Source organism: Aegilops tauschii, chromosome 6 (genome assembly GCF_002575655.3).
Source record: "Aegilops tauschii subsp. strangulata cultivar AL8/78 chromosome 6, Aet v6.0, whole genome shotgun sequence".
Taxonomy (NCBI): domain Eukaryota; kingdom Viridiplantae; phylum Streptophyta; class Magnoliopsida; order Poales; family Poaceae; genus Aegilops; species Aegilops tauschii.
The window spans coordinates 16,566,175-16,579,993 of record NC_053040.3 but is presented as its reverse complement, the minus strand read 5'-3'; the positions used below and the strand labels follow the sequence as shown (position 1 = coordinate 16,579,993).

General features: G+C 46.4%; 1 protein-coding gene across 1 annotated transcript; it reads left to right on the top strand.

Moving 5' to 3' along the window:
* The first annotated feature begins 995 nt into the window (after nt 1-995).
* LOC109760387 (high-affinity nitrate transporter 2.1) lies at nt 996-2,839 on the top strand. The gene has a single exon (XM_020319218.3). It carries the CDS (start codon nt 1,094-1,096, stop codon nt 2,621-2,623), a length of 1,530 nt encoding a protein of 509 aa, XP_020174807.1. The 5' UTR covers nt 996-1,093; the 3' UTR covers nt 2,624-2,839.
* Nucleotides 2,840-13,819: the final 10,980 nt, after the last annotated feature.

The window sequence follows — 13,819 nt, the reverse complement described above, 5'->3', positions numbered from 1 at the left end:
GGCAACCCTGATAAGCACCACGAATTTCATAGGCTATTGACAGCCAAGCTGACATGTCGCCATTACTTGCAAGTAATTACATGAGCTCCTTCCACGGCGTTCGCTTTCACTAACAGTGTCCTCTAAACTTGGTCAATTGGTCCTCTCCCAAACTTGTTTGGCGCTGTTATAAACCTTACGGAATAGCTGCACACACGACCTTTTATGCACGACAGGTGGACGATGGTAGGATCTGATGTTGCTTAGGTATGGAGGGATTCAATCCAACGATTATTAGCCTGTGTCGTCCATGCCTCGTCCGCAAAATCATCGGCTGTGTAGCATTGCTCTAAACCTTAAACTAGTCTTAATTACTACCAGCTCCCCGCAAGCTAGATCTTGATTAATACTACTACCCACAGAATATTGCTACTGCTACCATAGCTAGCTCATGCTGCATGTACAACTGCAATAGGCTAATTAACATTTCTCCACCGTCAACTCTTTGCACGGTTTGCAGTAACACAACACGTACTGTAGTTAGCTCTGCAGTTACCTAGAGTCAACTCTTGATCTATACAAGTACATCACTGCAAAAAACAAAGAGCTCTTGATTTGTACTTAGCGTAGGATCAAGTACGTTTTAGGAATAACTGAACCTGCAATTTTCGCAGTCAGATCGAATAAACCTTTTACATACAGTGTCAACTCTTTGCACTGTCCTGTAGGTACTTGCAACAATTAATGCCCTGCACTGCATATATATTATCTCCACATATATAAGTAGCACGTAGTACAATCTGCTTACTATGTTAATTAATTAAGGAGCAGAAAAACGTCAAACATATAACAAAAGATGTGCATTAATTTGAGCAAATTGAAGAAAAACGATTGAAAGAGACAAAGGAAACCCAGGAAGCATATGCCAACGAATATGCCAAACCGAAGCTGCTCCTGGTCTATAAATACATACCTCCTTGTAGTCTCTCGAGCAGCAACTCTAGCATTAGAACCTTGATACCTAGAGCTACCCCTTGCGTCCTAGTCCACACTTCAGCTCAGCTCCAAGGAGCAAGCAAAGCTCCCCGGCTCGCCAGCCTCAGCACAAGAGGATATGGAAACGGAGGTCGGCTCCCCGGCCGCCGCCACTGCGGCGCCCATCAACTTCTCGCTGCCGGTGGACTCTGAGCACAAGGCCAAGTCCATCAAGATCTTCTCCTTTGGCAACCCACACATGCGCGCCTTCCACCTCGGATGGATGTCCTTCTTCACCTGCGTCGTCTCCACCTTTGCCGCTGCGCCACTCATCCCTATCATCCGCGACAACCTCAACCTCACCAAGGCCGACATCGGCAACGCCGGGGTCGCCTCGGTCTCCGGCGCCATCTTCTCAAGGCTGGCCATGGGTGCCATTTGCGACCTCCTTGGCCCACGCTATGGTTGCGCCTTCTTGGTCATGCTCTCGGCACCCGCTGTGTTTTGTATGTCCGTCATCGATGGTCCTGGCGGATATATCACTATTCGCTTCCTCATCGGTGTCTCCCTCGCCACCTTTGTCTCATGTCAGTATTGGATCAGCACCATGTTCAATAGCAAGATCATCGGCACAGTCGGTGGCTTGACAGCGGGTTGGGGTGACATGGGTGGTGGTGCCACACAACTCATCATGCCTCTCGTCTTCGACGGCATCCTGGCATGTGGTGCCACGTCCTTCATGGCATGGCGCATCGCCTACTTCGTGCCAGGAATGATGTTGGTGGTGATGGGCTTGCTTGTGCTCACCATGGGGCAAGATCTTCCTGATGGTAACCTAAGGAGCCTTCAAAAAAATGGTGACATGAACAAAGACAAGTTCTCCAAGGTTCTCCGGGGCGCCGTCACCAACTATCGTACATGGATTTTTGTCTTCATCTATGGCTACTGCATGGGCGTCGAGCTCACCACCAACAACGTGATCGCCGAGTACTACTACGACAGCTTCCACCTCGACCTCCGTGCTGCTGGTACCATTGCAGCTAGCTTCGGCTTGGCAAATATCTTCGCACGGCCTATGGGAGGTTACCTCTCCGACCTTGGCGCTCGCTACTTCGGCATGCGTGCCCGTCTTTGGAACATTTGGATACTCCAGACAGCCGGTGGAGTCTTCTGCATCTGTCTTGGTCGCGCGTCTAGTCTCCCCACCTCCGTCACATGCATGGTCCTCTACTCCATTTGCGTCGAGGCTGCATGCGGCGCGGTCTATGGTGTCATCCCCTTCGTCTCCCGGCGCTCCCTCGGGCTCATCTCTGGCATGAGCGGTGCTGGTGGTAATGTCGGCGGCGGGCTCACACAATTCCTCTTCTTCACATCATCCCAGTACACCACCGGCAAAGGACTCCAGTATATGGGCATCATGATCATGGTGTGCACGCTTCCTGTCGCGCTCGTTCACTTCCCGCAGTGGGGCTCCATGCTCCTCCCTCCAAGTGCTGACGCCACCGAGGAGGAGTACTACGGTGCCGAGTGGACCGAGGAAGAGAAGAGCAAGGGCCTCCACATCGCCGGCCAAAAGTTCGCTGAGAATAGCATCTCTGAGCGTGGCAAACGCAATGCCATCCTCGCCGTACCTTCCAGCCCACCAAACAGCACGCCCCTGCACGTATAAGTCTTCAGTTTTTTTACTCTAGTTTGTGTATAGACCCTGTATATACAGACGTGCATGCCCCTGGGATCGAGGTGGTACACCCCATTAGGACGGTGTGGTATGTTTACCACCCACACCACATGACTTTTTGGGCACATACCAAAATCCCAATAGAGGAGGCCTTAGTCTGCAATAAGGGCTTGTAATATGTTATTATGAGAAGATATCATATGTGAATATGCATTGTTCTGACACCTTGTGCCTCCTTAAATTTCCTTTTGTGTGCTTGTAATTTGGTTGAGTTTTGCAACGTTTTGCAACTTGTACTCCTATTTTTCCTTGTCCGATAGCAGCTTGGCGACAGACGGTGACTTTGGAGTAGTACTATATGAACTGTATGTAAGACCACATGCCGGAGCGCTGCTACTAGTTAACTAACACATTGGTCAATGAGCTAGTTAGTAAAGCTACCTGCTGAAATAAAATACACCTCCTGTCACTAGCAACTTACGGTCCGTGACACTTTAGTTTACGATGGCAATGCAGCTCTGATGCGCTGCTATTAGAAATAAGGATCCGACGCGGAGATTACGCGGAGAGATCCATATAAGCTGTGCAAACTGGCGTGTTTACTTAATTTGTTGGCGCTACCAAAGTGCGTATTTACTCTGATATAAACTTCTCGTTGAATGTTTGAGGCCTGGAATTAGTATGAGAGTAGGTTATCTGTCTATATGTTGGGGTTGCTAAGTAAGTGTTGTTACTAAAAACGTTGCTACTTATCTGATACTAGTTGCTGCTTATCTGATAGTACTAATAAGAGAGACGAAAGTGAAACTCCTCTCAGCCGTTGAACTTTCCAGGTACTTACTCACCAAAGTCCAAAGTGTAGATCCATTCAAAGAGTTGACCCTAGCGGCAGCGTACGGCTGCACGGTGCCGTTGCTATGGAAGCGTACGGACAACTATTATATTCTAGCGTGAAAGGTGGGTGATCTATAGCCTGAGCTCTCATTAGCTGGCATTGAGATCTGCTATCTACTACATAAACTAGTATCTACTAGCTAGCAACAGGACAAGTGCATTTTCTCTAAGCAATTCCGTCTATAGAGTAGGTGCGTTCAAAAGAAAAATAAAGTCAAGATTGCCTACAAAAAGGAGACAAAACGTCCTAGAGTCAGTGATCAAAACAAGTACTCTATGGTCATCAATACGAAAATATGCAAGGATGCAAAGAGTTGACATTAGCCCCGCCCGTATAAGCATATGCAGGAGGTGACATACCCACGTCGACACCATGATTGATTCCGAAGAAGTGACCAGATATTTCTGTTCTCTGGATGACATGATTATTTGTTTTGGCAATTTCAAAACATGAGTTGATCTTAAAAAAAATCTAGTGTGTAGATATTAGAATGAATCTGCCCGTTGGGAGCGGAATATATTTTCTCTGATCACGATATTCATTTTTTTTCTCAAAAAATTCAAATTGAGTTGAAAAGTTTCAACAAAAATCGAAAAACGTTTTTAGTGGAAATCCAAAAACAATCTGGTGTGTAGATATTGTGGGAATCTGACCCCAGGAAGCACCATGAGTAAATTGTATTCTATATTACCTCGGTTCTAAATATATGACATTTTGGCAGTTCAAATTTGAATTGCCAAAACGTCATATATTTAGGAATGGAGGGAATAGATCACAATATTCTACTTCTCATAAAATTCTAAAGTTGAGTTGAAAAGTTTTTTAAGAAAAAACAAAAAAAAATTGTTTGTGTAGATATTAGAGTGAATCTGACCACGTGAGTGCCGATCACCATTCTCTTTTTTAGAAAATTCAAAGTTTAGTTGAAAAGTTATAGAAATATCCATAAACAGTCTAATGTGTCGATCTTAGAGTCACATACCATCATGTTTTTGTGGGGGGAAACATCAATTTCTCTGGTGAAAATAACATAAGTGGGAGCTACATTAGTATATTCAAATATTGTAAAAAGGGATTGGGTTCATTTTTTTTCATGGCTCACAAATTAGTTGTGATTTTTAGGAAACTTGAAATCTGGAAAGGTTTTGAAAATCATTTGCGTGGAAGTTTCCTTTAATATGTGGAAGAGTGAATTTTGTATAGAAGGGATTACATCATCTCGAGTGTCATTAAGAGTTCCATGGGGGCACCTCTTTCTTTTAGATAGAAGTCTTGCTCAGATTCATCTATTTTACGTCTTCATAGAATTCATTACTACATACATTTTTTGTGATGAAATAATCGATCTCTGGAATACATGTTCATGCATGCTCTTAGGCACCTTCGTCCAAGACAAATTATGTTTATGTGTGTGTATAGCCACATCTGAGGCCTGACATGTTGGTTTGGCGTTATTCATATGTCAAATAAGAATACGCCATCCTCCTCCACAAGAAACGTCTCCTTCCTCCTCCCGTCGGCGCCGCCGCGGATCCGCCCCGCCTCCGATGGCCTTTGGCCTATGGAGGTGCGGAGGATCTCGGCCCCCCGCCGGTGGGAGGGACCCCGTTCTTGTTTTTGCTAGGTTGAACATCTTGGTTGGGGCTGTGTGGCGGCGGCGACGTCCCTCCGTAGTAATAATGTCTCCCACGTCCTATCTCTGTCCCGATGGTGTGAATAGCGTTGTCGGAGGATGTGTGGAGGTGTGTCTCCGTCGGATCTCATGGGATTCGATCGGTGCTGGTCTTCGGTGGATCTCTTTGGATCCAGTTTTTGTCCATCTTCGTTTGTGTGGTTCCAGGTTTGATCTTTCCAATCTACAACTCTCTTCATCGGCGATGGTTGCTGCTCTGGTGTGTTGGTCCTTTGGGGCCTTAGCACGACGACTTCCCGACTGTCTACTACAACAAGGTTTGCCTAACTCCGGTGATGGAGGGGCGATGACGGCGGTGCGCCTTCGGCTCGCTCCAGTGCTTGTAGTCGTCGCTAGGTGGTCCATAGACCTAGTTATAATTTTTATTACTTTTGTGTTCTCTGTACTGCCATGATTAATGAATAGATTTGAAATTTCTCTCGCAAAAATAATAATAATAAGAATACGCCAGAATGACGATGAAAGACTTCTGGAGGTTGTATTAATGGCATCAACAAGTCTTGGCATCAAAAACTAACAAAAAGATCCTATCACACATAAGCATGTGTTTCTACACCAAATGGATGTCCAAAGTCCTCGGGCTGCGTCACGTGTGTTGTCGTCTCAAATGGATGCTCTGACATTGGGATGGGAGAGGGAGGGGGGCGGGGGGGGGGGGGGGGGGTGGAAGGTGTGCCGCTAGTAGAAAAAGGGTCATCTGTCCCGGTTGGTAAGGGCCTTTTGTCCCGGTTGTTGAACCGGGACTAAAGGGTCGTTACTAACGCCCTAGCCCTTTAGTCCCGGTTCTTACACGAACCGGGACAGATGGGCCTCCACGTGGCCGGTGCAGCGAGCCCAGGCAGGAGGGCCTTTGGTCCCGGTTGGTGGCACTAACCGGGACCAATAGGCATCCACGCGTCAGCATTTCAGGGGCTGGGGTTTTTGTTTTTTTTAAGGGGGGGGGGTTTGGGGGTTTTGGGGGGTTAATTTAGGTGTTTCATATATTGTGTTAGCTAGCTAATTAATAGAGAGAAGTGTCCTCTCTTATCTCCGTGCTTGGTCGACGCTACGTACTATATACGTATAGAGAGGACTAGACACACTAGCTAGTAAGCAAATGAAGGAAACAGAAGATCGTCATGAACATATGCATACAGAGAGAAGTGATATCGACCACCTCTCCTTCTCCGAGAGATTGGTCGAACAACAAGTTCTCGCATATCTATCCGACACTACTGGCTACATATATACAATAATTATCTCTTATAATATAATCTCCTAATTATATATGAACACAGGGTCAACATAGTATTCTCCGTTTTCAGCGATCACGTGGTCAAGGAAGAATGCCGCCAATTCCTCTTGAATTGCTCGCATACGATCTGGAGGTAGGAGTTCATCCCGCATCCGAAAGATCTAATTTGAAGAAGGGGGTCAATACATATATATATGAATAAATGAAACTCAACACAAATGATGGTAATAAAATAAAATTGTGAATATTATTACTTACGCACTTCATATTGTTCGTCAGAGTAGCCACGCTCACAGGTCGTGTGGCGGATGGACTCGCAAACGTAGTATCCACAGAAATCATTCCCTTGTTCCTGCCACAACCACTTTACAAGAAATAGAGGTCAATCGAACTGATAAGCAATCATGCTAAATGGTATTGATGGAACTAGCGCTTGAATCACTAGGAGATGCGCAGAACATGCTAATATAGTACTTACTTTCGGGTGTCTAAATTGCAGTTTCTTCGGCAGTCCCGGAGCTTTTTTGGTGAATTTTCTCCAAACCCTTCCAGACAAAGAAAACAATTACTTGATATCAGGAAATGAACAAAGTTGCTGATATGGTGGATAATGATTGATTTAACTTACTTCTCGAGCATTTGAGTCATGTCCGCATAGTCCTGGGGATCTTTTCGTCTCGAGTCTAAGACGGTTACTACTCCCTGCTCAAGCTTAATCTCTAGGAGAATATAGTGGAAGCTGCGCACGCATGCATAAGTCATCAATTACATTACTATAACCTGGACTAATAAGGGAAACCGAATATGCACAAGACAGTAACACTCACTTGAAGTTGTAAGGAAAGAGTATTATATCTTTGTTTTCATTTATTATCAACGATCGTAGCAAGTTGGCCTCGGTATTTTCGGCATGATATTTAACCTCAGTTGCATCTATGAGATTTGTGTTAATGAACCCAATATCACTGATTTGTCTTTTCTTCAATTCGGCGATCTTCAATCTGCATAATATAGTGAGGATAATTATAAATACATGCAATGAAAGAGCTGACCTATATAGAGAGACTTAATGACAGAAGTAGTACTACTTACAGACAGTAGCAAGTGACCGTTGATTTATCGAGGGCCTTTTGATTAAAAACTGGAAGACCTCCTCAAATGGAACATTCAACAGTTCAATTCCAACGAGGTCATGCTCCTCTTTAACTCTCAGCGTCAAAGTATTCCTCCCCCAAAGACTCTCTGCAGGTTTTCATGTACCAATCATGGAATCTTCGCATCATCGTTGTTAGAGATCTTTCATCTTTGACGAGAGGCTTCCCGTACTCGTATCTGTGTTCCTCCACCTCCAAGAAATCATAATGTACATCGTCGGGCAGGTAATCTCCAAGATTGCTATAACCGGGCACCATCCTCGGATCATTAGCGACGATGTCGCTAGACACCTTGAGTGGGGGGCACGATTGGTTCACTTGTTCGCCAAGCTGGGCATTTTTTTTCCCAGCTCTTCGTTCTTTTAACCTTTGATCACTGACAGTACTTCCCGACCGCTCCGCTTCGACAAATGTCTTTGCGATAATGCGCTCATAGTTGCCTTTCGGCGGAGACTTTGGTGGTTTTGTCAGGGCAGCCAGAGTGCGCTTCGCTTTCACCGGATCTACCTTCTCCTCCGGAGGTGGATGTTTCTTTGCTTTCACCCCTTCAAAGAAGTTCGTCACTTTGGCTCGCACGATCTTCGCGTTCTCCTCCGGGGTCCTCTCGTATGGTAACTTCTCTGGAGTCTTCAGAGAAGGACCGAATCTGTATTGCCTCCCGCCTTTGGCTGTACTGCTAGACGCCGGCAGAGCAGACGGAGCGGCTGCGGCTGTTTTCTTTCCTTGCTTATGAGGCGGAGGAGAAGGACTACGACGCGCCGGAGCAGCTGGAGCAGCGGCGGGTCTCTTCCGCCCTTGCTGACGAGGCGGAGAAGGAGGAAGCTGGCTACTCGGGCGCGCCGGCGCAGGCGGAGAAGGAGGCGGAGTGCCGCCACGCGCCAGAGAAGGAGTCTGAGTGCCCTGATCACTCGCCGGAGGAGGAGGCGGAGGAGGAGGCGGAGTGCCCTTACTCGCCGGAGGAGGAGGAGGAGGAGGCGGAGGCGTCCAGTTCGGAAGGTTGATGAGCTCCTTCGGCCATAGGCATGGAGTCTACAGAGAAGAACCCAGCCGAGTCTCCCCTTCATCGGTAGGGTGGTCAAGCTGGAGGTCCTCAAATCCCTCCGTTATTTCGTCCACCGTCACCCTAGCATATCCTTCTGGAATCGGACGACAGTGAAAAGTTGCGCCGGGTTCAGGAGGTCGAACAGAGCCGACAGCCGCCTTGACTTTGAAGTTCTGCCATTGCGTCATAAGGTGGCAATGTTGAGACTCCATGATAGCATCCATGGGGTAGCTAGCAGGAGCCGTCAAGACATGCTCCGACTGAAGGAGCTCGGTGGAAGCCACACTGCTTCTCCGCTGAGATGGCGGGGTAGCTTTGGGGGTAGTTTCGGCAGGTCGCTTGCTGCGAGCTACGTCTCGTTCCTCTAGCGCTTGAACCCTTTCGTGCAGCTTCTGAATTTGGGTCTGCTCCACATTTTTCCTCCTCTCCTGGCATTTGTAACCGCCTGCGTCCGGAAAACCAGCCTTCCACGGAACGGAGCCTGGCGTGCCTCGTGTCCATCCAGGGTGCTCAGGATTCCCGAGGGCCATTGTGAGCTCGTCGTTCTCTCTGTCTCGAACGAACGTCCCTTGCTGCGCTGCATCGATATAGTGTTGAATCCTCTTGACTGGTATTCTCAGTTGCTCGTCCGTCCAAACGCACTTCCCTAATACAGGGTCCAAGGTTCCGCCAGCCCCGAAGAACCAAGTCCGGCAACGGTCTGGCCAGTTCATTGTCTCTAGTTCGATCCCTTTATCAAGCAGATCATTCTCAGCCTTGGCCCACTTAGGCCGGGCTTTGAGGTAGCCACCTGACCCCGTGCGATGGTGAAGCTTCTTCTTCGCAGCATTTTCTTGTTTGTCGCTGACATCTTCTTACTCTTTTCCGATGTCTTGTGGGCCACAAATGCGGGCCAGTGATCTCTGATCTTCTCATATTTGCCGATGAATTCTGGTGTCTCTTCTTTGTCGACAAACGTTTTCAGCTCATTCTTCCACCTCCTGAATAGGTCTGCCATCTTCTTAAGAGCATGAGACTTGATTAATTACTCTTTAACTAGCTTCTCCGGATCCTCCTCTGGCGGTAGGGTGAAATTTGCCTTCAGCTCAGTCCAAAGATCATCTTTCTGCATATCATTGACATAAGACACCTTAGGGTCTTCCTTCTTAGGCTTATACCATTGGTGGATGCTGATCGGGATCTTGTCCCTAACAAGAACCCCGCACTGAGCAGCAAATGCTTCCTTTGTCCGGATGGGTTCAATCGGTTGGCCGTCGCGCGCGATTGCTGTGATCTCAAACCTTTCATCCGAGCGCAACTTTTTCTTCGGGCCTCGTCTCTTTACCGAAGTTGTGCTCGATCCGGAGGGCTAGAAAAAAGAACAAAGGCGAGAGTTAATTAATATGTGTACATACCAAAATAATGAATGCATCAATTAGCTAGTCAGCACAGGCTTAACTAATATATTTACCTGGCCGGACTCTATTCAGTCACCGGAGCCGTCACCACGGGCTCCTTCTTGCACCAGCATTGGGTCACGGGAGCCATCATATTCATGTCTTTCCTCCTTCACTCTTCGATCACCGTATCCTGCTTCTTCACCCTGTTCTTCCAGACCATCATTGTCGTTAAGATACGACAAGACATCACCTCCGGTTAAGATTATGTCCCCCAACATCTCTTCTGCTTCCTCGTCTCGTCCGTGCTCCATTGTTTCTGCAAATGTTACAACATGGCAATTATTACACAAACATGACAGCAGGTGGATATATTAGTGCAAACGTAGACCTAGATTATTCCGGGTTTGGGGTGGCCTCGGCAACGCTTCAAGGGTAGGAGACCGACATCGTTTTTTTCTAGGGTTTGGGTGTCCTCGAGAGTTTTGGTCGAGCGAGAGGGCCGGGGGGGGGGGGCTCCCGTGGTATAAGTTATCATGGTCGAAGTTATCCGGGAGGGGGTTATATCGACAACGACGACATACATACATGGGAAAATAATGTTATCGGGGAGGGGGTAGGTCGAACCCCGCCCCCCCCCCCCTCGTGTTGAAGTTATCAGGACACGGGGTATATCGACAACGACATATCCGATAAAAAATAAGAAGACGAAGAAGAAATAAAAAGAGGAGAAGAAGATATTAATAGAGGAGAAGATTGAAGAAAAAAAGAAGAAAAAAAAGAGGAGAAGAAGAAAGGAATAGAGGAGAAGAAGAGAAAATTTATTCCTTTCTTCTTCTCCTCTTCTTTTTCTTCTTTTTTCTACTTCTTATTTTCCTTTTTCCTCTCCTTCTTTTTCTTCTTCTTCATTATCTTCCTAGCTAGATATATAATACTTTTCTAAAAATGTAACTTTTGCATATATAAAACGTTTTCTTCTTCTTCCTTCTTCCTTCTCTTCCTTCTTTTTCTAAATATATAAAACTTTTCTAAAAATCAAACTAACCTAAAATGTACTAAATCAGAGAACATATATAGATAAAACTAACCTAAAATGTACCCAAATGTACTAAAAATCTAACTTTTATATGCACAGAGAACATACATACATATATACATTTTTTTTAAATGCAAAAAATAAATCATCATATATATGAACAAAAAATCTAAAAAATGACATATAATCAGATATACACACATACATTACTCACACATATACATATAATCTGGAAAAAACATCATAAATATGTGAAAAAACAGAGGAGAGGACAGGGGGGGCGGCGCCGGCCTGACCAAGGAGAGGTGCGGCGTGGTCGGGGCAGGGGCTGAGGCACGGCGCCGACGTCGGTGTAGAGGGCGGCGACGGCGGCGTGGTCGGGGCAGGGGCGATGGCGTCCACGGGGCAGAGGGCGGCGACGGCGTCGACGGGGTGGGTTGGGGGCGCGGCAGAGGCACGGCGAGGGCGCGCGGCGTGGTCGGGGGCAGGGGCGACGGCGGTGTGGTCGGGGCAGGGGCGATGGCGTTGACGGGGCAGAGGGCGTCGACGGGGCGGGTCGGGGGCGCGGAGAGGCACGGCGAGGGCGCGCGGCGTGGTCGGGGGGCAGGGGCGACGACGGCGTGGTTGGGGCGGGGCAACGACGGCGTGGTCGGGGGCGCGGCAGAGGCACGGCGAGCTCGGGCAACCTGGCGGCGTCGTCGGAGGGATCGAAGAACTGACGAAATTTTCACAAGTGCTGGCTTATATAGCAAACCCATTGGTACCGGTTGGTGGCACAAACCGGTACCAATGCCACCCTTTAGTCTCGGTTGGTGTCACCAACCGGGACCAAAGGCCTCTTTTCAGCAGCCCAAAGGGCGGGAAGCGGCGGCCTTTGGTCCCGGTTGGTGGCACCAACCGGGACTAAAGGGGGGGCATTGGTCCCAGTTGGTGGCACGAACCGGGACCAAAAGGGTGGCATTGGTCCAGGTTCGTGCCACCAACCGAGACCAATGGCCTTGCACAACGGCGTGGTGGTAGGAGTTTAGTCCCACCTCGCTAGTTGAGAGCGTCGACTACCTGTTTATAAGCACTGCTGCCTCCTCTCTCTCTCGAACTCCTCTGAACTGCAAGCCTATGGGCCTAATTTGACACTGCTTTTCCTGTGGGCCTGCTGGGCCTTCTGCGGGCCTGAATCCTGGCCCAACTAGCTGGGTTTCTAGTCGTATTCAGGCCGTGGTGGCCAAGGAGGTGGCATTTTTTATTTTTTTTCCAGTTTTTTTGTTTTCTTTGTTGCTTTATTTTTTTATTTTGTTTCTACTTACAACAAAATACTTACTGTTGCTATTTTATTTATTTTATTAAGGTTTATTTATTTTGTTTTATTATAGTTTATTTTATTTTATTTTATTTTGTTTCTACTTATTTATCTTATAAAAGTTTATTTTATTTTTTATTTTTTTCTACTTATTTATTTTATTTTATTTTATTTTGTTTCTACTTCTTTATAAAAGTTTATTTTGTTTATACTTATTTATTTTATTTTCTTTTTTGCTTTTTGTATTTATTTTATGAAAATTCTTTTTGCTTTTAATATTTTGAACAGAAAATACTTTGATAATTTTAGGTGCATAAATTCTATATAATTTTAGTTTCAATAATACTAGAGGTTTATAAAGGCTTTTTAGTTGATTCCTTTAGTACCGGTTCTTTCTGCCCTTTCTGACTTCATTTGTTATTTTTCATGCATTTTTTATTATTTTGAGCTATAAGACCCTGAAATTGAAAAGCATTTCAAATGAACTCTCAAAAAGGTTGAAAGTTGGCATGGTATCATCATTTCATCCACATAGCATGTGCAAGAAAGTTGAGAGGGTTACGGCAAAAACTGGATGCACTTCGTGTACAAAACGGACAATGGTATCATACTCGTCTGTTACAAAGTTGGCATGGTATCATCATAATAGTTGCGGGAGAAAGTCTTCACTTTTTCTTCGCTTGTGTCATTTGCTTATTGCGCCGTAACCATGAATAATCTTCATCGTTTATCAGGATGCTTGGGTCAACCTTGACTTTGAAGGGAGGAATTTCATGAAACTTTTCATAATCTTCAGACATGTCTGTCTTGCCCTCCACTCCCACGATGTCCCTTTTTCCTGAAAGAACTATGTGGCGCTTTGGCTCATCGTATGATGTATTCGCTTCCTTATCTTTTCTTTTTCTCAGTTTGGTAGACATGTCCTTCACATAGATAACCAGTGCCACATCATTGGCTAGGACGAACGGTTCGTCAGTGTACCCAAGATTTTTCAGATCCACTGACGTACTGTGGGTCTACCTGTAACCCGCCTCCTGATAGATTGACCCATTTGCACTTAAACAAAGGGACCTTAAAATCATGTCCGTAGTCAAGTTCCCATATGTCCACTATGTAACCATAATATGTGTCCTTTCCCCTCTCGGTTGCTGCATCAAAGCGGACACCGCTGTTTTGGTTGGTGCTCTTTTGATCTTGGGCGATCTTGTAAAATGTATTCCCATTTATCTCGTATCCTTTGTAAGTCAATACAGTCAAAGATGGTCCCCTGGACAACGAGTACAGCTCATCACAAACAGTGTTGTCACCTCTGAGACGTGTTTCCAACCAACTGCTGAAAGTCCTGATGTGTTCACATGTAATCCAGTCGTCGCACTGCTCCGGGTGTTTGGAGCGCAGACTGTTCTTGTGTTCATCGACATACGGGGTCACCAAGGTAGAGTTCTGTAGAACTGTGTAGT